Source organism: Somniosus microcephalus, unplaced genomic scaffold (genome assembly GCF_052327205.1).
Source record: "Somniosus microcephalus isolate GS21.2 unplaced genomic scaffold, FLI_Smic_1.0 unresolved_chr7, whole genome shotgun sequence".
Classification (NCBI taxonomy): domain Eukaryota; kingdom Metazoa; phylum Chordata; class Chondrichthyes; order Squaliformes; family Somniosidae; genus Somniosus; species Somniosus microcephalus.
The window spans coordinates 13,221,797-13,248,698 of NW_028225185.1; the positions used below are offsets into that span (position 1 = coordinate 13,221,797).

General features: G+C 58.7%; 2 protein-coding genes across 4 annotated transcripts in view; one reads left to right on the forward strand and one right to left on the reverse strand.

Moving 5' to 3' along the window:
* On the reverse strand, positions 1-14,390 carry lysmd1 (LysM, putative peptidoglycan-binding, domain containing 1). Of its 2 annotated transcripts, none has more exons than XM_085978671.1 (3): positions 14,055-14,390; positions 6,445-6,734; positions 1-382 (listed from the first exon to the last, which is right to left on the reverse strand). In XM_085978671.1, the coding sequence occupies exons 1-3, from the start codon at positions 14,388-14,390 to the stop codon at positions 202-204; spliced, it is 807 nt and encodes a 268-aa protein (XP_085834797.1). In that variant the 3' UTR covers positions 1-201. The 2 variants fall into 2 exon arrangements, with proteins under 2 accessions (XP_085834797.1, XP_085834796.1); XM_085978670.1 differs by having other exon boundaries at positions 14,049-14,390.
* scnm1 (sodium channel modifier 1) overlaps positions 14,350-26,902 on the forward strand; it is a 14,683-nt gene continuing 2,130 nt past the window's right edge. Inside the window, exons 1-6 of one of the 2 annotated variants that reach the window (XM_085978669.1) lie at positions 14,350-14,442; positions 16,209-16,279; positions 17,926-18,014; positions 18,842-18,948; positions 20,409-20,509; positions 26,091-26,272. In XM_085978669.1, the coding sequence (XP_085834795.1) occupies positions 16,266-16,279; positions 17,926-18,014; positions 18,842-18,948; positions 20,409-20,509; positions 26,091-26,272 (493 nt within the window). In that variant the 5' untranslated portion in view covers positions 14,350-14,442; positions 16,209-16,265. Of the gene's footprint in view, positions 14,443-14,755; positions 14,898-16,208; positions 16,280-17,925; positions 18,015-18,841; positions 18,949-20,408; positions 20,510-26,090; positions 26,273-26,902 lie in introns of those variants that run through there. The other variant, XM_085978668.1, reaches the window with a different exon arrangement.

Here is a 26,902-nt window from a genome sequence, read left to right on the forward strand (position 1 = left end):
AAGCATTCATTTTTTAATAAGAACATAATTGGCATGGTGTGGTGGGGGGGGGGGAAACCACAAAGTAAATCAGCAGGTGTATAGTTCCTGGCTCGTAGCCCAGTTCACCTCTCCCCGACACTGTGTGGGGTGACAGAATGTTCCCAGCTTGGCACAAGGGGGTGAGGGGGACGTTGTGCAAGAGGATCCGCTCTCCAAACGTCAGAGGTCAAAGATCTCGTCTTCCTTCTCCCGTAAGGTGGTGACCCGGACTGTTTTTGTTAGTCGCATGGGGCCCAGGAGCACCCGCTGGTTCGGTGCCCGCCTCTGTGCCAGGGCTGGGTCGGAGTTCGAGCTGCGGCCTGCGGTGAAGCTGGGCGCCCTGCCCTCGGTGCCTTCATACCTGCCGAACAAGTACAGGAAAGAGGGCTTAACTCGGAGGGGGCGGAGGGAGGAGCGCGGCTTGGGTACAACCGCGGAGCTACAGTGGAACCTCGTCCGTCCACACTCGTTGGGACGGACCTCAGAGAGGAGGACGGGGTCGCGACAGCGAGTACCGATCTTCTCAGGCCCCCCCGCTCCCTCCCGCCCCGAGGAACTCCCTGCCGGAAGTGGACCTCACGTCGGACAAGGTGGCTGCGGATAAAGAAACTCCACTGCAGTCTTCGGCACCAATATACCCCGACGGGGAAAAAGAGAGAGGCAGGGAGAGAGGAGACGGGGGGGCGGGCAAGGGGGGCCGGAGAGACGGGGGCGAGCGAGGGGGCCGGAGAGACGGGGGCGAGCGAGGGGGGCCGGAGAGAGACGGGGGCGAGCGAGGGGGGCCGGAGAGAGACGGGGGCGAGCGAGGGGGGCCGGAGAGACGGGGGGGGTGAGCGAGGGGGGCCGGAGAGAGACGGGGGCGAGCGAGGGGGGCCGGAGAGACGGGGGGGGGGGTGAGCGAGGGGGGCCGGAGAGAGACGGGGGCGAGCGAGGGGGGCCGGAGAGACGGGGGGGGTGAGCGAGGGGGGCCGGAGAGAGACGGGGGCGAGCGAGGGGGGCCGGAGAGAGACGGGGGCGAGCGAGGGGGGCCGGAGAGAGACGGGGGGCAGCGAGGGGGGCCGGAGAGAGACGGGGGCGAGCGAGGGGGGCCGGAGAGAGACGGGGGGCGAGCGAGGGGGGCCGGAGAGAAACGGGGGCGAGCGAGGGGGGCCGGAGAGACGGGGGGGCGAGCGAGGGGGGCCGGAGAGACGGGGGGGGGGGCGAGCGAGGGGGGCCGGAGAGACGGGGGCGAGCGAGGGGGCCGGAGAGAGACGGGGGGGGCGAGCGAGGGGGGCCGGAGAGACGGGGGGGCGAGCGAGGGGGGCCGGAGAGACGGGGGCGAGCGAGGGGGCCGGAGAGACGGGGGGGCGAGCGAGGGGGCCGGAGAGAGACGGGGGGGGCGAGCGAGGGGGGCCGGAGAGACGGGGGGGCGAGCGAGGGGGGCCGGAGAGACGGGGGGGCGAGCGAGGGGGCCGGAGAGAGACGGGGGCGAGCGAGGGGGGCCGGAGGGACGAGCGAGGGGGGCCGGAGAGAGACGGGGGCGAGCGAGGGGGGCCGGAGAGACGGGGGGGCGAGCGAGGGGGGCCGGAGAGACGGGGGGGCGAGCGAGGGGGGCCGGAGAGACGGGGGGGGGGGGGCGAGCGAGGGGGGCCGCACAGACGGGGGCGAGCGAGGGGGGCCGCACAGGCGGGGGCGCTTAAAAGCAACAGAAAGAAATGGGTGCGAGAGAGGCAGGAGAGAATTGGAGGCGCGGGAGAGAGAGATTGCGTGATCATGCCCAACAGGGAGAGAAGCGGTACAAGACAGCAAGGATGGATAATATTACTTCACAATTGAAAAGCATAAATATGTTAAATAAAGCAAGCGGGGAGAGAGTTAAAAAGAATCAATCCTGACGTTTAAACCGACATGAGGAAAAAGTGACCAAGTATCCGGACAATTTTGGAAGTTTCAACTGCACCCTGAAAGGTGGAGATACAAAATCCTGCTACATAAATAACTGGGCTGCACAGAGGGATCCCACTATTGGACTCTCAACTGTTTGCTGTAGCGCACCTTTTAAATAGATTCTGTAGACTGTGGAAGTGCACTGTTTAAATAGATTCTGTAGACTGTTGTACTGCGCTATTTAAATAGATTCTGTAGACTGCTGTACTGCGCTGTTTAAATAGATTCTGTAGACTGCTGTACTGCGCTGTTTAAATAGATTCTGTAGACTGTTGTACTGCGCTATTTAAATAGATTCTGTAGACTGTTGTACTGCGCTGTTTAAATAGATTCTGTAGACTGTTGTACTGCGCTGTTTAAATAGATTCTGTAGACTGCTGTACTGCGCTGTTTAAATAGATTCTGTAGACTGCTGTACTGCGCTGTTTAAATGGGCTCCTTGCTGTACATCCTGCCCCTCCCTGCCTCCAACTCACTGGCTGACACAGTTGTGCCAATAAGTACTCTGATATAACTGTGCGTATGTAAGGGACCGGTCACGGAGAGAAAGCAGAACTTGATGAAATAATCAGAACCAATGCATGAGTCATGGGTTTCTGTAATTGGACAGGGCAAGTGCTGGGCTGTGTCAATGTTGCTTTGTTTCACCAATTTAGTTAAAAAGAGAGAGGCTTATGTCTCTTAAAGTGAGGACTGATATTCCGAGAAATGGAATGCTAACCCGTGCTGTACCTGCCCTGGGAGTGTTTGATGGGACAGTGTAGAGGGAGCTTTACTCTGTATCTAACCTGGGCTGTACCTGCCCTGGGAGTGTTTGATGGGACAGTGTAGAGGGAGCTTTACTCTGTATCTAACCCATGCTGTACCTGCCCTGGGAGTGTTTGATGGGACAGTGTAGAGGGAGCTTTACTCTGTATCTAACCCGTGCTGTACCTGCCCTGGGAGTGTTTGATGGGACAGTGTAGAGGGAGCTTTACTCTGTATCTAACCCGTGCTGTACCTGCCCTGGGAGTGTTTGATGGGACAGTGTAGAGGGAGCTTTACTCTGTATCTAACCCGTGCTGTACCTGCCCTGGGAGTGTTTGACGGGACTGTGCAGATGGAAGCACTTGGCGCGGACACTGGGTGACTGAAGTAGAAATACGTTCTATTTCCTAGCACCTGTATGCCCACCTCAATAAGCGCAGAGGGAGACACAGAACATTTGAACAATCCTCCCTAAAAATATGACCTCTTTGGGGAAGATTGCAGGTCACAATCACATTGATAGTGTGGCTAAATCGTAGGGACATGTAGGTTAATGATTGCGACTCCAGTTCCCTTCGGAACAAGCATTTTAATAGAATAAAACCAGGAGGGGTGAAGACACACGAGAGGGAGGGGAAAGCGTCACTTTCCACTGAAAGTCGATCCTGTGTTTCTGTCCCTGGAGGATGTGAAAGGTCAGTTAATAGGCCTCGTGCCGCTGAAATTTAATTTGGCTTAATTGGGAACTTCAGGCTGAAATGGAACTGGTGGCCTCCGAGTACAGGATCACCGGTCCTCTCTTGGGGTGCCGGGAATCGACGGCTGACTGCGATTTGCCATCGCTCTGGTAGAAATGTTCCGCGCCCACTCGCGTTACCTGGGCTCCTCTGTACCGGCTATGGGAGATTCCTCCACGGAATGGGAATAATCCCAGGGGGGGAGGAGGCCGCATAAAAAGGATCGGATCGATGAGCGTCTCCTGAACTGCCCGGGGTTCCTTTCACGACGACGCTGGGAATGGGTGACACGAATTGCACCTCCTGGCAACGGGACCAAGTGGCCATTCTTGTGCGACACACACACACACACGTGGGGAGGCGTCACTCCCGAGTTCAGTCCTACTGTCAAACGTCTCTGCGATTCTAATATATCCACACCTTTCGAAGGGTGGAGGGGGAAAAGGAACCCACAGGAATCCAATCAGGTAGCTGCGACATAGGAAGAGAAGGCCATTCATCCCCTCCTGCCAAATCTCTCCTCCTTTAAGACGCTCCTTAAAACCGACCTCTTTGACCAAGCTTTTGGTCACCTGTCCTTAAGTGGCTCAGAGTCAAATCTATTAGATAACACTCCTGTGAAGCGCCTTGGGGCGTTTTACTAGGTTAGAGGCGCTGTATAAATGCAGGTTGTTGCTGTTGATGGATCCCGCAAGGTTAGATACAGACTAGGGATCGAACTTGGCTCCTACCCAGTCCTGATGCCTTTATCAACCAAGTCAAAGAGCAGCTTATGAACTTCGTTCAATTAATGAGAGGTCGCAGGAGAACATGTTTGCAATCATGTTGAGGGCAGCTAGCACTGGGGAATGGAGCATTTTCCCACTTCAGGTGGTCAGTGTAACTGCAGGGTAGATACAGAGTAAAGCTCCCTCTACACTGTCCCGTCAAACACTCCCAGGGCAGGTACAGCACGGGTTAGATACAGAGTAAAGCTCCCTCTACACTGTCCCATCAAACACTTCCTGGGCAGGTACAGCAGGGGTTAGATACAGAGTAAAGCTCCCTCCACACTGTCCCATCAAACACTCCCAGGGCAGGTACAGCACGGGTTAGATACAGAGTAAAGCTCCCTCTACACTGTACCCATCAAACACTCCCAGGGCAGGTACAGCACGGGCTAGATACAGAGTAAAGCTCCCTCTACAGTCCCGGCAGACTGGAAAACTGCTAATGTAACGCCCTTATTTAAAAAGGGCAGTAGACAGAAGGCTGGAAACTATAGACCGGTTAGCCTAACATCTGTGGTAGGTAAAATATTGGAGTCCATTATTAAGGAGACAGTAACAGGACATTTGGATAATCATAATTTAATAGGTCAAAGTCAGCATGGTTTTATGAAGGGGAAGTCATGTTTGACAAATTTGCTGGAGTTCTTTGAGGAAGTAACATATAGGGTGGATAAAGGGGAACCAGTGGACGTAGTGTATTTAGACTTCCAAAAGGCATTTGACAAGGTGCCACACAAAAGATTATTGCTTAAGATAAAAAATCACAGGATTGGGGGTAATATTCTGGCATGGATAGAGGATTGGCTATCTAACAGAAGGCAGAGAGTTGGGATAAATGGTTCATTCTCGGACTGGCAATCAGTAACTAGTGGTGTTCCACAGGGGTCAGTGCTGGGTCCCCAGCTCTTTACAATCTATATTAACGATTTGGAGGAGGGGACCGAGTGTAACATATCAAAGTTTGCAGATGATACTAAGATGGGAGGGAAAGTAGTGAGTGAGGAGGACATAAAAAACCTGCAAGGGGACATAGACAGGCTAAGTAAGTGGGCAGAGATTTGGCAGATGGAATACAATACTGGAAAGTGTGAGGTTATGCACTTTGGCAGGAAAAATCGTAGAGCAAGTTATTATCTTAATGGCAAGAAACTGGAAAGTACTGAAGTACAAAGGGATCTGGGGGTCCTGGTGCACGAAACTCAAAAGGTTAGTATGCAGGTGCAGCAAGTGATTAAGAAGGCCAATGGAATGTTGGCTTTCAATGCTAGGGGGATAGAATATAAAAATAGGGAGGTATTGCTGCAGTTGTACAAGGTATTGGTGAGACCTCACCTGGAATACTGCATACAGTTTTGGTGTCCATACTTAAGAAAGGACATACTTGCTCTCGAGTCAGTACAAAGAAGGTTCACTCGGTTAATCCCGGGGATGAGGGGATGGACATATGAGGAGAGGTTGAGGAGATTGGGACTCTACTCATTGAAGTTCAGAAGAATGAGAGGCGATCTTATTGAAACATATAAGATTGTGAAGGGGTCGGATCGGGTGGATGAGGGGAAGATGTTCCCGATGATGGGTGAAACTAGAACTAGGGGGCATAGTCTTAGAATAAGGGGCTGCTCTTTCAAAACTGAGATGAGGAGGAACTACTTCGCTCAGAGGGTGGTAGGTCCATGGAATATGCTGCCCCAAAAAGCTGTAGAAGCTACATCATTACATAAATTTAAAACAGAAATAGACAGTTTCCTAGAAGTAAAGGGAATTAAGGGTTACGGGGAGCGGGCAGGAATTTGGACATGAGTCTAGGTTCGGATCGGACATGGCCCTGTGGGTAGCGGAGCGGGCCCAGGGGCCGTGTAGCCTGATCCTGCTCCTATTTCGTGTGTCTAATTCTGTTAGATTCAGGAGATGGTTCTGTGATAGTGGATTGGCGGTTAGGATCAGATCAGCCATGATCTTATTGAATGGCGGAGCAGGCTCGAGGTGCCGATTGGCCTACTCCTGCTCCTATTTCTTATGTTCTTACACTGTCCCCATCAAACACTCCTAGGGGCGGTTCTGTGCAGTGGGCCCATGCCTACTTAAGAGTTGGATGGCGTGTTCTCAGACTCTTCATGTCGGGCCCTTACAGTCAAACGAAAGGGGTGGGAAGGGTGGGAACTACACCCCATTCAGGGCTAGTCAGGCGAGGCCACTAAATCGGCTGTTCCCCGCTCTTGGCGTGTTCACCTGGCGTCACTTACCCAGCACCGCCCTCTTTGAGTTTCTTAATGGCGGCCGCTTTGGACTGGGTAATCCTGGAGTCCAGCCTCTTCAGGAAGTCCATGGCCGACAGCTCCGGGGTCAGCCCGTCTCCGGCCTCGGGGTCGCTGCCCGCCGCCTCTCCCGGACTCTTCTCCGGCCCGACCTCGGGCCTCCTCCCGTTGGGGAGGGCCTCCTGCTTTGCGGCGGTGGCTGCGGGTATCCGAATGGACTCTTTCAGGAAGATGGAATCGTTGGTGTAGAGCCGGTTTGCCCGTTTTATCTGCTCCGTCTGCAGAAAGAAAAAGGTTGTGCGGCGTGAGCCAAGCGGCCCCTCCCGGGTGCCCCTCCGACAGTGCGGCGCTCCCTCAGTACCGCCCCTCCGACAGTGCGGCGCTCCCTCAGTACCGCCCCTCCGACAGTGCGGCGCTCCCTCAGTACCGCCCCTCCGACAGTGCGGCGCCCCCTCAGTACCGCCCCTCCGACAGTGCGGCGCTCCCTCAGTACTGCCCCTCCGACAGTGCGGCGCCCCCTCAGCACTGCCCCTCCGACAGTGCGGCGCTACCTCAGCACCGCCCCTCCGACAGTGCGGCGCTCCCTCAGTACTGCCCCTCCGACAGTGCGGCGCCCCCTCAGCACTGCCCCTCCGACAGTGCGGCGCTACCTCAGCACCGCCCCTCCGACAGTGCGGCGCTCCCTCAGTACTGCCCCTCCGACAGTGCGGCGCTCCCTCAGTACCGCCCCTCCGACAGTGCGGCGCTCCCTCAGTACTGCCCCTCCGACAGTGCGGCGCTCCCTCAGTACCGCCCCTCCGACAGTGAGGCGCTCCCTCAGTACCGTCCCTCCGACAGTGCGGCGCTCCCTCAGCACTGCACCTCCGACAGTGCGGCGCTCCCTCAGCACCGCGGCGCTCCCTCAGTACCGCCCCTCCAACAGTGCGGCGCTCCCTCAGTACTGCCCCTCCGACAGTGCAGCGCTCCCTCAGCACCGCCCCTCCGGCAGTACCGCCCCTCCGACAGTGCGGCGCTCCCGCAGTACCGCCCCTCCGACAGTGCGGCGCTCCCGCAGTACCGCCCCTCCGACAGTGCGGCGCTCCCTCAGTACCGCCCCTCCGACAGTGCGGCGCTCCCTCAGTACCGCCCCTCCGACAGTGCGGCGCTCCCTCAGTACCGCCCCTCCGACAGTGCGGCGCTCCCTCAGTACCGCCCCTCCGACAGTGCGGCGCTCCCTCAGTACCGCCCCTCCGACAGTGCGGCGCTCCCTCAGTACTGCACCAGGAGTGTCGGCCTGGATTTTGTGCTCAAGTCTCTGGAGTGGAACTTGAACCCACGACCGTCTTAATCAGAAGCGAGAGAGAGCAGCCCACTGAGCCACGGCTGACTCAGGAGGAGGCCATTCAGCCCCTCAAGCCTGTTCTGCCATTCATTCAGATCATGGTCGACCAGTATCTCAACTCCCATTTACCCGCCCTTGCTCCTTATCCCTTAATACCCCCAAAAAAACTCTGGATCTCAGTCCTGAACGCTCCAATTGACCTCCAGCATCCACAGCCTTTTTTGGGGGGGGGGGGGGGGGGGAAAAAGAGAGTTCCAAATTTCCACTCGTCTTCGTGTGAAGAAGTGCTTCCTGATTTCTCCTCCTGAATGGCCTAATTTTAAGGTGATGCCCCCTTTGTTCTGGACTCCCCTCACCAGAGGACATAGTTTCTCTCTACCTATCCAATTCAATCCATTTAACATTTTAGACACCTCGATTAGATCACTCAATCTCCTAAACTCGAGGGAATGCAAGCCCAGTCTGTGCAACCTGTCCTCGGGAGTTTAACCCTTTTAGCCCCCCGGGTATCATTCTGGTGAATCTGCGCTGCACCCCCTCCGAGGACAAGATATCCTTCCTGAGGGGCGGGGCCCAGAACTGAACCCAGTTACTCCAGGCGGGGTCTGACCAGAGCTCGGTACGACTGAAGCATCGCTGCCCTCCCCCTTATGGTAAAGGTGTTAATGCTGTTCTCTAAGAGCAGGAGTGTTATGCCGTGTATAACAAAATACATTATCCCACCAGAAAAGCAAACCAGTCTCCCTTCAACGCCACACTGTAGGACTGCTGTTAAGTAAGCACTGGGTGAGGTCAGTTAGAGTTCAACTGTTTTGAAGTGTTAGCCCGTGGCTCAGTGCCAGCGCACTCGCACACCTATGTACCGGTGCCCCATTATTGAATCCAGTGTGCTCACCCCTGTACCAGTGCCACTGTATTGAGAACACTGCAGATACCCCTGCGCTAGTGTCACGATTAAAACCAGTACAGAAACCCCTGTACCAATGGCACTGCATTAAATCTAGTGCATATACCCCAGTACCAGTGTTACTGCATTACATCCAGTCCAAACACCCAGTGCCAGTGCATTAAATCCAGTGCAGGTACATGTGACACTGCAATAACCAGTGCACTAAGCCCCGTGCCGGTGCACTAAGCCCCGTGCACTAAGCCCGGTGTCGGTGCACTAAGCCCTGTGCACTAAGTCCGATGCCGGTGCACTAAGCCCTGTGCACTAAGTCCGATGCCGGTGCACTAAGCCCTGTGTCGGTGCACTAAGCCCAGTGCACTGAGCCCGGTGTCGGTGCACTAAGCCCGGTGCACTAAGCCCTGTGCCGGTGCACTGAGCCCGGTGCACTGAGCCCGGTGTCGGTGCACTAAGCCCAGTGCACTAAGCCCGGTGCACTAAGTCCGGTGCCGGTGCACTAAGTCCGGTGCCGGTGCACTAAGCCCTGTGCCGGTGCACTAAGCCCGGTGCACTAAGCCCTGTGCCCTGAGCCCGGTGTCGGTGCACTAAGCCCGGTGCACTGAGCCCTGTGCCGGTGCACTAAGCCCGGTGCACTGAGCCCGGTGCACTGAGCCCTGTGCCGGTGCACTAAGCCCGGTGCACTAAGCCCTGTGCCGGTGCACTAAGCCCGGTGCACTGAGCCCTGTGCCGGTGCACTGAGCCCGGTGCACTGAGCCCTGTGCCGGTGCACTAAGCCCGGTGCACTAAGCCCGGTGCACTGAGCCCTGTGCACTGAGCCCGGTGCACTGAGCCCTGTGCCGGTGCACTGAGCCCGGTGCACTAAGCCCGGTGCACTGAGCCCTGTGCCGGTGCACTGAGCCCGGTGCACTGAGCCCGGTGCACTGAGCCCTGTGCCGGTGCACTAAGCCCGGTGCACTAAGCCCGGTGCACTGAGCCCTGTGCCGGTGCACTGAGCCCGGTGCACTGAGCCCTGTGCCGGTGCACTAAGCCCGGTGCACTGAGCCCTGTGCCGGTGCACTGAGCCCGGTGCACTGAGCCCGGTGCACTGAGCCCGGTGCACTGAGCCCTGTGCCGGTGCACTAAGCCCGGTGTCGGTGCACTAAGCCCGGTGCACTGAGCCCGGTGCACTGAGCCCGGTGTCGGTGCACTAAGCCCTGTGCACTAAGTCCGATGCCGGTGCACTAAGCCCTGTGTCGGTGCACTAAGCCCAGTGCACTGAGCCCGGTGTCGGTGCACTAAGTCCGGTGCACTAAGTCCGATGCCGGTGCACTAAGCCCTGTGCCAGTGCACTAAGCCCAGTGCACTAAGCCCGGTGCACTAAGCCCTGTGCCGGTGCACTGAGCCCAGTGCACTGAGCCCTGTGCCGGTGCACTGAGCCCGGTGTCGGTGCACTAAGCCCGGTGCACTAAGCCCGATGCCGGTACACTAAACCCGGTGTCGGTGCACTAAGCCCGATGCCGGTGTACTAAGTCCGGTGCACTAAGCCCGGTGTCGGTGCACTAAGCCCGATGCCGGTGCTCTAAGCCCAGTGCACTAAGCCCAGTGCCAGTGCACCAAGCCCGGTGCACTGAGCCCTGTGCCGGTGCACTAAGCCCGATGCCGGTACACTAAACCCGGTGTCGGTGCACTAAGCCCGATGCCGGTGCACTAAGCCCAGTGCACCAAGCCCGGTGCCGGTGCACTAAGTCCGATGTCGGTGCACTAAGCCCTGTGTCGGTGCACTAAGCCCAGTGCACTGAGCCCGGTGTCGGTGCACTAAGCCCGGTGCACTAAGCCCTGTGCCGGTGCACTGAGCCCGGTGTCGGTGCACTAAGCCCAGTGCACTAAGCCCGGTGCCGGTGCACTAAGTCCGGTGCCGGTGCACTAAGCCCTGTGCCGGTGCACTAAGCCCTGTGCACTAAGCCCTGTGCCCTGAGCCCGGTGTCGGTGCACTAAGCCCGGTGCACTGAGCCCTGTGCCGGTGCACTAAGCCCGGTGCACTGAGCCCGGTGCACTGAGCCCTGTGCCGGTGCACTAAGCCCGGTGCACTAAGCCCGGTGCCGGTGCACTGAGCCCGGTGCACTGAGCCCTGTGCCGGTGCACTGAGCCCGGTGCACTGAGCCCTGTGCCGGTGCACTAAGCCCGGTGCACTGAGCCCGGTGCACTGAGCCCTGTGTCGGTGCACTAAGCCCGGTGCACTGAGCCCTGTGCCGGTGCACTAAGCCCGGTGCACTGAGCCCGGTGCACTGAGCCCTGTGTCGGTGCACTAAGCCCAGTGCACTGAGCCCGGTGTCGGTGCACTAAGTCCGGTGCACTAAGTCCGATGCCGGTGCACTAAGCCCTGTGCCAGTGCACTAAGCCCAGTGCACTGAGCCCTGTGCCGGTGCACTAAGCCCGGTGCACTAAGCCCGGTGCACTAAGCCCGGTGCACTGAGCCCGGTGCACTGAGCCCTGTGCACTGAGCCCGGTGCACTGAGCCCTGTGCCGGTGCACTAAGCCCGGTGCACTAAGCCCGGTGCACTGAGCCCTGTGCCGGTGCACTGAGCCCGGTGCACTGAGCCCGGTGCACTGAGCCCTGTGCCGGTGCACTAAGCCCGGTGCACTAAGCCCGGTGCACTGAGCCCTGTGCCGGTGCACTGAGCCCGGTGCACTGAGCCCGGTGCACTGAGCCCGGTGCCGGTGCACTAAGCCCGGTGCACTGAGCCCTGTGCCGGTGCACTGAGCCCGGTGCACTGAGCCCGGTGCACTGAGCCCTGTGCCGGTGCACTGAGCCCGGTGCACTAAGCCCGGTGCACTGAGCCCTGTGCCGGTGCACTAAGCCCGGTGTCGGTGCACTAAGCCCGGTGCACTGAGCCCGGTGTCGGTGCACTGAGCCCTGTGCACTAAGTCCGATGCCGGTGCACTAAGCCCTGTGTCGGTGCACTAAGCCCAGTGCACTGAGCCCGGTGTCGGTGCACTAAGTCCGGTGCACTAAGTCCGATGCCGGTGCACTAAGCCCTGTGCCAGTGCACTAAGCCCAGTGCACTGAGCCCGGTGTCGGTGCACTAAGCCCGGTGCACTAAGCCCTGTGCCGGTGCACTGAGCCCAGTGCACTGAGCCCTGTGCCGGTGCACTGAGCCCGGTGTCGGTGCACTAAGCCCGATGCCGGTGCACTAAGCCCGGTGCACTAAGCCCGATGCCGGTGCACTAAGTCCGGTGCACTAAGCCCGATGCCGGTGTACTAAGTCCGGTGCACTAAGCCCGGTGTCGGTGCACTAAGCCCGATGCCGGTGCTCTAAGCCCAGTGCACTAAGCCCAGTGCCAGTGCACCAAGCCCGGTGCACTGAGCCCTGTGCCGGTGCACTAAGCCCGATGCCGGTACACTAAACCCGGTGTCGGTGCACTAAGCCCAGTGCACTAAGCCCTGTGCCGGTGCACCAAGCCCGGTGTCGGTGCACTAAGCCCGATGCCGGTGCACTAAGCCCAGTGCACTGAGCCCGGTGTCGGTGCACTAAGCCCGATGCCGGTGCACTAAGCCCAGTGCACTGAGCCCGGTGTCGGTGCACTAAGCCCAATGCCGGTGCACTAAGCCCGGTGCACTAAGCCCGATGCCGGTGCACTAAGTCCGGTGCACTAAGCCCGATGCCGGTGTACTAAGTCCGGTGCACTAAGCCCGGTGTCGGTGCACTAAGCCCGATGCCGGTGCTCTAAGCCCAGTGCACTAAGCCCAGTGCCAGTGCACCAAGCCCGGTGCACTGAGCCCTGTGCCGGTGCACTAAGCCCGATGCCGGTACACTAAACCCGGTGTCGGTGCACTAAGCCCAGTGCACTAAGCCCTGTGCCGGTGCACCAAGCCCGGTGTCGGTGCACTAAGCCCGATGCCGGTGCACTAAGCCCAGTGCACTAAGCCCGGTGTCGGTGCACTAAGCCCGATGCCGGTGCACTAAGCCCAGTGCACTGAGCCCGGTGTCGGTGCACTAAGCCCAATGCCGGTGCACTAAGCCCAGTGCACTAAGCCCAGTGCACTAAGCCCGGTGTCGGTGCACTAAGCCCGATGCCGGTGCACTAAGCCCAGTGCACTAAGCCCTGTGCCGGTGCACTAAGCCCGGTGTCGGTGCACTAAGCCCGGTGCACTGAGCCCGGTGCCGGTGCACTCAGCCCGGTGCACTACGCCCGGTGCCGGTGCACTGAGCCCGGTGCACTACGCCCGGTGCCGGTGCACTGAGCCCGGTGCACTACGCCCGGTGCCGGTGCACTGAGCCCGGTGCACTACGCCCGGTGCCGGTGCACTGAGCCCTGTGCCGGTGCACTAAGCCCAGTGAACTAAGCCCGATGCCGGTGCACTAAGCCCAGTGCACTAAGCCCGATGCCGGTGCACTAAGCCCAGTGCACTAAGCCCGATGCCGGTGCACTAAGCCCAGTGAACTAAGCCCGATGCCGGTGCACTAAGCCCAGTGCACTAAGCCCGATGCCGGTGCACTAAGCCCAGTGAACTAAGCCCGATGCCGGTGCACTAAGCCCAGTGCACTAAGCCCGATGCCGGTGCACTAAGCCCAGTGAACTAAGCCCGATGCCGGTGCACTAAGCCCAGTGCACTAAGCCCGATGCCGGTGCACTAAGCCCAGTGCACTAAGCCCGATGCCGGTGCACTAAGCCCAATGCCGGTGCACTAAGCCCAGTGCATTAAGCCCGATGCCGGTGCACTAAGCCCAGTGAACTAAGCCCGATGCCGGTGCACTAAGCCCAGTGCACTAAGCCCGATGCCGGTGCACTAAGCCCAGTGCACTAAGCCCGATGCCGGTGCACTAAGCCCAGTGCACTAAGCCCGATGCCGGTGCACTAAGCCCAGTGCACTAAGCCCGATGCCGGTGCACTAAGCCCAGTGCACTAAGCCCGATGCCGGTGCACTAAGCCCAGTGCACTAAGCCCGATGCCGGTGCACTAAGCCCAGTGAACTAAGCCCGATGCCGGTGCACTAAGCCCAGTGCACTAAGCCCGATGCCGGTGCACTAAGCCCAGTGCACTAAGCCCGATGCCGGTGCACTAAGCCCAGTGCATTAAGCCCGATGCCGGTGCACTAAGCCCAGTGAACTAAGCCCGATGCCGGTGCACTAAGCCCAGTGCACTAAGCCCGATGCCGGTGCACTAAGCCCAGTGCACTAAGCCCGATGCCGGTGCACTGAGCCCAGTGCATTAAGCCCGATGCCGGTGCATTAAGCCCGGTGCACTGAGCCCGGTGTCGGTGCACTGAGCCCGGTGCCGGTGCATTAAGCCCGGTGTCAGTGCACTGAGCCCAGTGCCGGTGCATTAAGCCCGGTGCACTGAGCCCGGTGCCGGTCCCCCTCTCCCCCCCGGCCCCGCACTCACGCTCACGCCGTATCGCAGCGCCAGCCCCTGCAGGGTGTCTCCGGGCCGCGGCCGGTGCTCCAGGTGCCGCTGGCAGGCCGACGAGCCGGGACAACGGGCCGTGCTGCCGTAGGAGCGGGTCAGGGCCCGGGTCCGGCCGCCCGAGCCCCGCAGCGCCCCGCACTCGGAAGGCGAGGAGCCGCTCGTCGCCATCAACAACAAGCAGCAGCAGCCACCATCAGCGAGCCGGCTAAACGGGGAGCGGGCGAGGCCACCTGGGAGTTGTAGTTTTTCACCCTCATCCAACCCCATCCGCTTCCTGTCTAACCGGCCGCCCAGCGGACTACAAATCCCAGAGGCCATCGCGGCCCTTGAAGCTAACGGTTTGGACCGCCATGTTGAAAAGCGGCAATTGGTACGAAGATATATATTTTTTTAATTTGAAAACTCGCCGACCGCGCTGCTTTCATACCTGGCTAGAATCGGCGTTTCTGGTGGAAATATTTTATAAACAGTCTCTGGCGCCCTCGCTCTATGGAAGTTGTAGTTTTTCTTCTCAGCTCGCTGCGCCCGCTTGCCTGGAGGAGCGTCGCAGCGTCGACTACAAATCCCAGAAGCCGATGCGCCAATCTCCCGCTGCCGCCGCAGCCTGGACTCGACGCCATGCACTATGGGAGTTGTAGTCCGCCAGCCGTCCTCTCCCGTTACAATCGCCATCTTGCGCACTACAAGTCCCACAATCCGCGGCGGGGGTGGTGTTGGGAGGCAGGAGCGGCCGAGCGGACATTTCCAGCCTCCTCCTGCTCTTGCTTCTGCTCCATGTCGTTCAAACGGGAAGGGGATGACCTGAGCCAGCTCAACGCGCTGAGGGTTGGTGTCAGAGCAGGGTGGCACTGGCAGGAAATTCTCTACCCCCCACCCAACCTGGGAGCGCCCTGCTCGCGTAACCTGGGCACCGTGGCAGCGCCCTGCTCGCATAACCTGGGCACCGTGGCAGCGCCCTGCTCGCGTAACCTGGGCACCGTGGCAGCGCCCTGCTCGCGTAACCTGGGCACCGTGGCAGCGCCCTGCTCGCGTAACCCGGGCACCGTGGCGGCACCCTGCTCGCGTAACCCGGGCACCGTGGCGGCGCCCTGCTCGCGTAACCCGGGCACCGTGGCGGCGCCCTGCTCGCGCAATCCGGGCACCGTGGCGGCGCCCTGCTCGCGTAACCTGGGCACCGTGGCAGCGCCCTGCTCGCGTAACCTGGGCACCGTGGCAGCGCCCTCCTCGCGTTACTTGGGCACCGTGGCAGCGCCCTCTCCGCCTAACCGTGGTAGCGTCCTCTCCGCCTAACCTGGGCACCGTGGCAGCGCCCTCCCCACGTATCCTGGGGACCGACGGTTGCGCGGCAAGGGTCGTTCGAAGATGGCACCTTATTTGACCCCGAGATGAGCTTCCGACCCTCATATCCGCTCCGTAACCAAGACCGCCTACTTCCACCTCTGTAACATCGCCTGTCTCCGCTGCTGCCTCAGCTCATCTGTGAGGAGGACGGTGCCCAGGTTACACGGGGAGGGCGCTGCCACGGTGCCTTTGTTCCCTCTAGACTTGACTGTTCCAACGTACTCTCGACCAGCCTCCCAACTTCCGCCCTCCGTAAACTTGAGCTCATCCAAAACCGCCCTGTATCCTAACGCGCACCGCGTCCTGCTCACCTATCGCCCCCCTGTGCTCGCTGACCTACATTGGCTCCCGGTCCGGCAACGCCTCGATGTTACAATTCTCATCCTTGTTTTCAAATCCCTCCATTGTCCTTGCCCTCTCCCTACCTCTGTAACCTCCTCCAGCCCCACAAACCCTCCGAGATCTCGGCGCTCCTCCAATTCTGGCCTCTCGCGCATCCCCCGATTTCCATCGCTCCACCATTGGCGGCCGTGCCTTCAGCCGCCCGGTGCCCCCGAGCTCTGGAATTCCCTCCCTAAACCTCTCCGCCTCTCCTCCTTTAAGACGCTCCTTAAAACCGACCTCTTTGACCAAGCTTTTGGTCACCTGCCCTAATTTATCCTTATGTGGCTCGGGGTTGAATTTTGTCTGATTTGCGCACCTGGGACGTTAAATGCGCTGCAAGTTGTAACTTCGTTGTATCCGCGTTGAACGTGGCTTTTGACTGATCGTAACCCGTTTACCGTCTCCTCACAGAAACGGCGAGTGGCAGACTTGCTGGCGAGCTACATCCCCGAGGACGAAGCTGTATTGATGAAGAATGGAAGGTGAGTCATATCTTCAGCTCTCCCAGGAACATGAGGAGGCCATTCAGCCTCTCGAGCCTGTTCCGCCATTCAATGAGATCATGGCTGATCTGCGATCTAACTCCATCTACCCGCCTTTGGCCCCATATCCCTTAATACCTTTGGTTAACTCACTACAGGAAACTTTTTATTTATCCGGCACAGACGGGACCGACGTGGTGCCGGTTCATCAAAAATTCCGGGTAACCGAAAGCTATAGTAAAAGATACGGAGAGCTGAGAGCTCCGTATAAAGCAACAAACCCTGTGCTTCAGAACAATGGCCACAAGTTGCAAGCGTCTCTGTAGCTTAGCAACAGCTGCAGCCACACCCTTGCACAGCAACAAATGGAGGAAGGCAAGTAATAAAAGTTACCTGAACCTACTCCTGAATTTTGCCGGTTAACCGAGATTTCCGGTTATTTAGAGGTCGGTTAATCGAAAGTTTCCTGTATCAATCTCAGATTTAAAATTAACAGCACCAATTGCCGTTTGCGGAAGAGAGTTCCAAACTTCTACCACCCTTTGTGTGTAGAAGTGTTTCCTAACTTCACTCCTGAAAGGTCTGGCTCTAATTTTTAGACTCTGCCCCCTAGTCCTAGACTCCCCAACCAGCGGAAATAGTTTCTCTCTGTCTGTTCCCCTTAATATCCTGAAAACTTCGATCAGATCACCCCTTAACCGTCTAAATTCCAGGGAATACAACCCTAGTTTGTGTAATCTCTCCTCGTAACTTAACCCTTGGAGTCCGGGTATCACCTCGCGGTTGCGCTCAATGACTTTTGCTAATTTATTACGGAGGGCTGCGGTTTTTTTTTTAGTTCCCAGCTCGCTAGCTCAAACTGAAGGGGCGTCTTTTGGGGTTCCAAAGGCATCGGTCGCCCCCTACCCCCACCCCACCCCCGCTCGCTCGAACGTGAACTCAGCCAGTCGAGTGCCAGTCAACGATCCGGCCGAGCTAGCCGGTCTGGCGGCCTTTTTGCTGCCACGCCCTCCCCCATAGATTGCTTCAATCCCTGGCAGTGCGCGGAGTTGGCTGATCGCAGCTGTGTTGGTGGGGGTGGTGTTTGGGCAGTGCAATTGGCCTCAGTCTCTTTCCTCCCCCTCACCTCACCTCACAGGGTTCGGGTGAGAGCAAAAAGGAAACCAAGCCGGGGTTCCTGCTCCGATTCGCGCTCAGCAAGGGCGTGGGTGGAGCTGGCTGCGATGCCCCCTGCGGTCGAATAGTCGCGCCCGGAATGCATTGCCCTGAGGGCATTTTTAAACGGTTTTCCGTATTAGAAATATGAGGGAGAAGGGAATAGAGGGTGATGCTGATAGTTAGACGAGGAAAGACGGGAGGAGGCTCGAGTGGAGCATAAACACCGGCATGGACTGGTTGGGCCGAATGGCCTGTTTCTCTGTCATATAGTCAATGTAAAAAGGAGGGTGTGGCACGGGGGCTGGAGAGGTGAGGTTGTGGATAGCTCACTCCGCGAGCAGGTACAGGCACGATGGGCCGAATGGTCTCCTACTGTGCTGTGAGATTCTCCTACACAGGCTGTGTGTGTGGGCCACAGAGAGTGGCAGCAGCAGCATTCTCCGTTCGAGCAGTAACCCGGGCTGCATTTCCCCCCTCCTGTTTTCCAGGTACGCCTGCTCCGTGTGCTTCTATCGGCCGGTCTTCGACACAGTGGACATGTTGGCCGTTCACAGGACGGGGAAAAAACACCTGGCAGGTAAGCGGAGTGTTGGCACGCTGTCTGCGACACAAGATCTACATTCAACGGCGACACCAGTTTCTCCGGTTGTGTTTCCCCGCTCCAGCCCAGAGACTCAGGGCACAGAAATCCAGGCCCGCACTCCCAGTGCCAGTACTGAGGGAGCGCCGCACTGTCGGAGGGGCAGTACTGAGGGAGCGCCGCGCTGTCGGCGGGGCAGTACTGAGGGAGTGCAGCACTGTCGGAGGGGCAGTACTGAGGGAGCGCCGTACTGTCGGAGGGGCGGTACTGAGGGAGCGCCGCGTTGTCGGAGGGGCGGTACTGAGGGAGCGCCGCACTGTCAGAGAGGCGGTACTGAGGGAGCGCCGCACTGTCGGAGGGGCGGTACTGAGGGAGTGCCGCACTGTCGGAGGGGCGGTACTGAGGGAGCGCCGCACTGTCAGAGGGGCGGTACTGAGGGAGCGCCGCACTGTTGGAGGGGCGGTACTGAGGGAGGGCCGCACTGTCGGAGGTCCCGTCTTTCAGATGAGACGTTAAACCAAGGCCCCGTCTGCCCTCTCGGGTGGATGTAAAAGATCCCACGGCCACTATTGGAAGAAGAGCAGGGGGAGTTCTCCCTGGGGCCAATATTTATCCCTCAACCAACATCACTAAAACAGACGATCTGGTCATTATCGCATTGCTGTTTGTGGGAGCTTGCTGTGCGCAAATTGAGCTGCCACGTTTCCCACATTACAACAGTGGCCACACTTCAAAAAAAGTACTTCATTGGCTGCGAGGCCCTTTGGGACGTCCGGAGGTGGTGAAAGGCGCTATAGAAATGCAAGTCTGTCTTTCCTCCCCAGGCCTGCAGCGTTTCTACGGCAAGAAGCGGGACCTTCGGCTCGAAATTCAGAAGCGCCAACAGCAGCAGCACGTCCGCGAGGAGGAATCGGGGGCCGGGGAGAAGCAGGTAAAGCCCGGCGTGCGCGCGCGCTCTCTCGCCAGGGGATCGTCCCAGCTGCAGGGCGGGGAAGATCGGGGCGTGGAAGCACGATATTATCCGGCCAGAGCACAGCGTGATCCGCACCATCCCGCAACACCTGAAACAGCGGACGTTGGTGTACAGACCCCCCCCCCCCCGAGATCTCCGCGCTCCTCCGATTCCGGCCTCTTGCGCATCCCCCGATTTCCATCGCTCCACCATTGGCGGCCGTGCCTTCAGCCGCCTGGGGCCCCGAGCTCTGGAATTCCCTCCCTAAACCTCTCCGCCTCTCTCTCCTTTAAGACGCTCCTTAAAACCGACCTCTTTGACCAATCACCTGTCCTAATATCTCCTCATAAGAACATAAGAATTAGGAGCAGGAGTCGGCCACTCGGCCCCTCGAGCCTGCTCCGCCATTCAATAAGATCACGACTGATCATCGACCTCAACTCCACTTCCCGCACTAACTCATGATTCCCCGAGAGTCCAAAACTCTCAGCCTTGAATATACTCAACGACTGAGCCTCCACAGCCCTCTGGGGCAGAGAATTCCAAAGATTCACCGCCCTCTGAGTGAAGAAATTCCTCCTCATCTCAGTCCAAAATGGCCGACCCCTTATCCTGAGACTGTGACCCCTGGTTCTAGACTCTCCAGCCAGGGGGGAAACAGCCTCTCAGCATCTACCCTGTCAATCCCCCTCAGAATCTTGTATGTTTCAATGAGATCACCTCTCATTCTTCTAAACTCCAGAGAGTATCGGCCCATTCTACACAATCTCTCCTCATAGGACAACCCTCTCATCCCAGGAATCAATCTAGTGAACCTTCGCTGCACCGCCTCCAAGGCAAGTACAGGAAACTTTCAATTTACTGGCACCTAAATAACCGGAAATCTCTGTTAACCGGCAAAAATTCAGGAGTAGGTTCAGGTAAGTTTTACTTCATATTGGTGGCCGTTCCTGGCTCTGTGGCTGGGTAACCGGGGCTCCTACACCTGTTGCTAAGCAACAGGGACGCTTGGTCTGTGGCCGGAGTTCCTGCAGCTGTTGCTAAGCAACAGGGAAGCCTGGATTTGTTGCTGTGTACGGGGCTCTCGTACCTTTTAACTATACCTCCCTGTAATCCGGACTTTTTGATAAACCGGCACCACGCCGGATAAAAAAGAGTTTCCTGTATATCCTTCCTCAGACAAGGAGACCAGAACTGTGCACAGTGTCTCGGTGTTGAATTTTGTCTGAATTACGCTCCTCTGTGAAGCGCCTTGGTGCGTTTTACTACATTAGCGTCACTGAGTTGGGTAGCTGGGATACAGGCCGGGTTTCCCTTCCCCGGGGGGTGGGGGGGGAGGGGGTTTACGATGCCTGCACCGGTCGATCGGCCGGCTCACTCTCGGTTGGATCAGTCAGTAACGACGTGCTTTCTCTCCCCCCCCCCCCCCCCCCCTGCAGGTGGACAATGAGCTGCCACCGCTCCTGAAGCAGACCCGACGGATTGCCCATCACGCCCTCCTGAGAGCAGCTCCCTACAACAGCCGCTGCAAGAGAAACCGGTATTTATTTTGCGTGGGAGCTTGCTGTGCGCAAATTGGCTGCCGCGTTTCCCCCCCCACACACCGCGACACTTCCATAAAAGGCACCTCACTGGCTGTAAAGCGCCTCAGGACGCCCGGATGACGTGAATCCAATCGAATCGAGCGAGAGGATTCGAGTACAGGAGTCGGAGAGATGAGAGGGGATTGAGGATCATCCTCAAAGTGATCTCGAGTGCACTTTCAACCGGATGCGCCGTCCCTCAGACTCAACTTCAGCCTCGTGAGGAGGGTGGGGGAGCGCAACGCAAAGATTAATACCTGGTTACGGCAATCCAAAGCTTGAGCGGGCTGGAAAACTCTCTTCCCTGAGTTTGCAACCGGTTGGGTGATTGGGCAGATGCATGGCAGATGCAGTATAATGTGGATAAATGCGAGGTTATCCACTTTGGTGGCAAAAACAGGAAGGCAGATTATTATCTGAACGGTAATAGATTGGGAGAAGGGGAAGTGCAACGAGACCTGGGTGTCCTTGTGCACCAGTTGCTGAAGGTAAGCATGCAGGTGCAGCAGGCGGTTAAGACGACAAATGGTATGTTGGTCTTCGTAGCGAGAGGATTCGAGTACAGGAGCAAGGATGTCTTGCTGCAGTTGTACAGGGCCTTGGTGAGACCACATCTTGAGTATTGTGTGCAGTTTTGGTCGCCTTATCTGCGGAAGGATGTTCTTGCCATGGAGAGAGTGCAGCGAAGATTCACCAGACTGACACCTGGGATGGCAGGAATGACGTATGAGGAGAGATTGGGACGATTGGGCTTGTACTCGCTGGAGTTTAGAAGAATGAGAGGGGATCTCATTGAAACTTATAAAATTCTAACAGGACTGGACAGACTAGATGCAGGAAGGATGTTCCCGATGGTCGGGGAGTCCAGAACCAGGGGTCACAGTCTAAGGATAAGGGGTAAGCCATTTAGGACAGAGATGAGGAGGAATTTCTTCACCCAGAGAGTGGTGAACCTGTGGAATTCTCTGCCACAGAGGGTGGTGGAGGCCAATTCATTAAATATATTCAAGAAGGAGTTGGATATATTTCTTAAGGCTAAAGGGATCAAGGGATATGGGGTGAAGGCAGGGACAGGGCACTGAGTTTGGATGATCAGCCATGATCTCATTGAATGGCGGAGCAGGCTCGAGGGGCCGAATGGCCTACTCCTGCTCCTATCTTCTATGTTTCTATGAATTGCGATGCGGGCGTCGCTGGCGAGGCCGGCGTTTATTGCCCATCCCTAGTTGCCCTTGAGAAGGTGGTGGTGAGCCACCGCCTTGAACCGCTGCAGTCTCGTGTGATTTTTTTTTTTGATCTGCGGGACCACTTCAGAAGGCAGTTTAGAGTTTCTGCCTCAGCTACCAACCCTGGGAGTGATCCCCACAGCCTCACATAGAATCATACGGCACAGGAGGAGGTCATTCGGCCCATCGTGTCTGTGCCGGCCAACAAAGAGCCATCCAGCCAAATCCCACTTCCCAGGTCTTGGTCCGTAGCCCTGGAAGGCAGACGGGGGCCTCGGGTTTAATGCCTCATCCGAAAGACGGCCCCTCCGACAGTGCGGCGCTCCCACCATACTGCTCCTTCAGTACTGCCCCTCCGACAGTGCGGCGCTCCCTCAGTACTGCCCCTCCGATAGTGTGGCCCTCCCTCAGTACCGCCCCTCCGACAGTGCGGCGCTCCCCTCAGTACTGCCCCTCCAACAGTGTGGCGCTCCCTCAGTACTGCCCCTCCAACAGTGTGGCGCTCCCTCAGTAGCGCCCCTCCGACAGTGCGGCGCTCCCTCAGTACTGCCCCTCCGACAGTGCGGCTCTCCCTCAGTAGCGCCCCTCCGATAGTGCGGTGCTCCCTCAGTACCGCCCCTCCGACAGTGCGGCGCTCCCTCAGTACCGCCCCTCCGACAGTGCGGCGCTCCCTCAGTACCGCCCCTCCGACAGTGCGGTGCTCCCTCAGTACCGCCCCTCCGACAGTGCGGCGCTCCCTCAGTACCGCCCCTCCGACAGTGCGGCGCTCTCTCAGTACTGCCCTCCGACAGTGCGGCGCTCCCTCAGTACCGCCCCTCCGACAGTGCGGCGCTCCCTCAGTACCGCCCCTCCGACAGTGCGGTGCTCCCTCAGTACCGCCCCTCCGACAGTGCGGCGCTCCCTCAGTACCGCCCCTCCGACAGTGCGGCGCTCCCTCAGTACCGCCCCTCCGACAGTGCGGCGCTCCCTCAGTACCGCGCCTCCGACAGTGCGGCGCTCCCTCAGTGCCGCCCCTCCGACAGTGCGGCGCTCCCTCAGTGCCGCCCCTCCGACAGTGCGGCGCTCCCTCAGTGCCGCCCCTCCGACAGTGCGGCGCTCCCTCAGTACCGCCCCTCCGACAGTGCGGCGCTCCCTCAGTACCGCCCCTCCGACAGTGCGGCGCTCCCTCAGTACCGCCCCTCCGACAGTGCGGCGCTCCCTCAGTACCGCCCCTCCGACAGTGCGGCGCTCCCTCAGTACCGCCCCTCCGACAGTGCGGCGCTCCCTCAGTACAGCCCCTCCGACAGTGCGGCGCTCCCTCAGTACAGCCCCTCCGACAGTGCGGCGCTCCCTCAGTACCGCCCCTCCGACAGCGCGGCGCTCCCTCAGTACCGCCCCTCCGACAGCGCGGCGCTCCCTCAGTACCGCCCCTCCGACAGCGCGGCGCTCCCTCAGTACAGCCCCTCCGACAGTGCGGCGCTCCCTCAGTACAGCCCCTCCGACAGTGCGGCGCTCCCTCAGTACTGCCCCTCCGACAGTGCGGCGCTCCCTCAGTACTGCCCCTCCGACAGTGCGGCGCTCCCTCAGTACTGCTCCTCCGACAGTGCGGCGCTCCCTCAGTACCGCCCCTCCGACAGTGCGGCGCTCCCTCAGTACCGCCCCTCCGACGGTGCGGCGCTCCCTCAGTACAGCCCCTCCGACAGTGCGGCGCTCCCTCAGTACTGCCCCTCCGACGGTGCGGCGCTCCCTCAGTACAGCCCCTCCGACAGTGCGGCGCTCCCTCAGTACTGGCACTGGGAGTGTCGGCCTGGATTTTATGCTCAAGTCTCTGGAGTGGGGACTCGAACCCACAACCTTCTGACTCAGAGGCGAGAGAGAGAGAGCGACCCACTGAGCCATGGCTGACACTATCCTATCGCCCACCTAATCTGCGTTATTCTAGCGAAAAAGGACGCTATTTTGCCAGCCGGGCCATTCGGCGGAGAAGCTCGGAAACACTTCTTTCACACAAAGAATGGTCGAAGTTTGGAACTCTCTCCCATTAAAAGTAGATGCTAAACTCAATTAATCATTTTAAATCTGAGATCGGCAGACCTGTGCTGGCCAAATTAAGGGATCTGGAGCGAAGGCGGACAAATGGAGTGAGGCTACAGATCAGCCATGCTGTCGTTGAATGGCTCGGGGTGGGGCTGAATACAATCTTGCTTTATTCCTCACCCCTCTCGGTGATTGCTGTTTGTATTTGTTTCTCCCACAACACCTTGTATTTATATAGCGCCTTTAACGTAGTAAAACGTCCCAGGGTGCTTCACAGGAGCGATTATCAAACTCACTTTGACACCGAGTCACATAAGGAGATATTAGGGCAGGTGACCAAAAGCTTGGTCAAAGAGGTCGGTTTTAAGGAGCGTCTTAAAGGAGGAGAGAGAGGCGGAGAGGTTTAGGGAGGGAATTCCAGAGCTCGGGGCCCAGGCGGCTGAAGGCACGGCCGCCAATGGTGGAGCGATGGAAATCGGGGGATGCGCAAGAGGCCAGAATTGGAGGAGCGCAGAGATCTCGGAGGGTTGTGGGGGCTGGAGGAGGTCACAGAGATTGGGAGGGGGGGGGCGAGGAGGCCACGGAGGGATTTGAAAACAAAGGATGGAGAATTTTAAAATCGAGGCGTTGCCGGACCGGGAGTCAGTGTAGGTCAGCGAGCACAGGGGGTGATGGGCGAACGGGACTCGGTGCGAGTTAATCCGAGTTTCACATGACCTCAAGTTTACTTAGGGTAGAACGTGGGAGGCCAGTCAAGTCTAGAGCTGACAAAGGCTCTACTTCTGTTTTTTTCCCCCCAACAGTGCTGAAATGCTCACTCCTCTTCCAGTTTTCAGTTGCGAGGAAGGATTCCACCCTGAAATATTAGCCTGTCTGTTCCTGATTAATATTTTTCCAATAGCCTCGCAATATCACGTTTCCGCCACCAGAGGGCACAATCAGCTCGACGGCCTCCCCGTGTGGCGGATTCGAGGAACTGCGGCGGTCCTGTCAGTGGCCGCACGTCCCATTGGGGAGAGTGTCCCCGTCGGGATTGAATTCCTTTCTTCCATGGTTCGCCGCTTCCCCTGTTGTCCCGCCGCCATCGCTCTCCGGGGGAGGCCCCTGCTAGCCGGCGGCCGCATTAGGACGGGGGGGAGTCAGGGCTCAGCCGCTGCGCCTCCCCTGGCCAAACAGCTCACGCCTCAGAAGAGACGTTAAACCAGGTCCCCAGGTCGACCTCCTCCAGTTTCTTAAAGGCCCAAACGGCCCTATTCAAAGGGAGAGTTCGCGGAGTTCGCCCCGCTGTCCTGGGCCAACATGCCTCCCGCAAACAACGTCGCCCGAAAACAGATTAACTATCATTCATCTCGTCGTTGTGGAAAGCAAGACTTTCTCCAGCGCCTTTCACCACCTCAGGACGTCCCAAAGAGCTTTACAGCCAATGAAGTACTTTTTTTGAAGTGTGGTCACTGTTGTAATGTAGGAAATGCGGCAGCCAATTTGCGCACAGCAAGCTCCCACAAACAGCAATGTGATAATGACCGGATCATCTGTTTTTAGTGATGTTGGTTGAGGGATAAATATTGGCCCCAGGACACCGGGGAGAACTCCCCCTGCTCTTCTTCCAATAGTGGCCGTGGGATCTTTTACATCCTCCCGAGAGAGCAGATGGGGGCCTCCGAAAGACGGCCCCTCCAACAGTGCGGCGTTCCCTCAGTACTGCCCCTCCGACAGTGCGGTGCTCCCTCAGTACCGCCCCTCCGACAGTGCGGCGCTCCCTCAGTACTGCCCCTCCGACAGTGCGACGCTCCCTCAGTACTGCCCCTCCGACAGTGCGGCGCTCCCTCAGTACCGCCCCTCCGACAGTGCGGCGCTCCCTCAGTACTGCCCCTCCGACAGTGCGGCGCTCCCTCAGTACCGCCCCTCCGACAGTGCGGCGCTCCCTCAGTACTGCCCCTCCGACAGTGCGACGCTCCCTCAGTACTGCCCCTCCGACAGTGCGACGCTCCCTCAGTACTGCACTGGGAGTGTCGGCCTGGATTATGGGCTCAAGTCTTTGGAGCGGGACTCGAACCCACGACCTTCTGACTCCGAGGCGCGAGAGCCACCCACTGAGCCACGGCTGACAATTAAAACAGGTTAACTGGCCATTCTTCTCCTTGCACCTAGTTGGTGCAAAATGGCTGCTGTGTTGGCCCACGTAACAACAGTCACTGCCCTTCCGACGCTAATTCACTGTGAAGCCCTTTTAAGACGTAACAATGAAGCGTGCTCCCCTGGCCTGGCCTGCTGACAGTTTGATGTTTGTCCCCAGACCCGGGGGTGACGACCCCACCGCCTCGTCCGGTCGCAGCAGCACGACGACGGCCACACATTGGCAGCCGCAGGCGGGGGCGGCGAGCGAGGACACGGAGCCGGCAGCAGTTGCCGACAGGGCCTCGAGCACGGACACGCGGCCGACGACCTCGCTCCCCGCACACGAGGGGACGCGGCCAGGTAACGGGAACGTAGCTTCGCGCAGGGTCGGTCTAGGGGAGGGAACGTTACAGCCTCCATTTTAAAATTCTCACCCTCGTGTTCAAACCCCTCCGTGGCCCTCGCCCCCCTCCCTATCTCTGTAACCTCCTCCAGCCCCCACAACCCTCCGAGATCTCCGCGCTCCTCCAATTCTGGCCTCTTGAGCATCTACGATTTCCATCGCTCCACCATTGGCGGCCGTGCCTTCAGCCGCCTGGGCCCCGAGCTCTGGAATTCCCTCCCTAAACCTCTCCGCCTCTCTCTCTCCTCCTTTAAGACGCTCCTTAAAACCGACCTCTTTGACCAAGCTTTTGGTCACCTGTCCTAATATCTCCTGATGTGGCGCAGTGTCAAATTTGTGTCTGATAATCGCTCCTGTGAAGCGCCCTGGGACTTTTACTGCGTTAAAGGCGCTATATAAATGCACGTTGAATTCACGGGGACAGGGTTATGGAGCCCAGAGGCTCACGGTGGACCACTCTCGCTGCCCGTGACGACACAATCGCAGACACCCCTCTCTCAGACCATTGGGGAGCGGGGATGATTGCGGGAGAACAGGAAACTGCGAGCTCCAAACACCACTCGCTACATCCTCCTTCCGTTGAAGTC

Bases quoted from the DNA above. Each gene is read 5' to 3' on its own strand.
- lysmd1 (XM_085978670.1), bottom strand. From the start codon at position 14,390: ATGGCCTCTGGGATTTGTAGTCCGCTGGGCGGCCGGTTAGACAGGAAG. The intron at 6,735-14,048 runs GTGAGTGCGGGG...TTCTTTCTGCAG, and splicing joins CGCTGCGATACGGCGTGAGC to ACGGAGCAGATAAAACGGGC. The intron at 383-6,444 runs GTAAGTGACGCC...CTTGTTCGGCAG, and splicing joins CTCAAAGAGGGCGGTGCTGG to GTATGAAGGCACCGAGGGCA.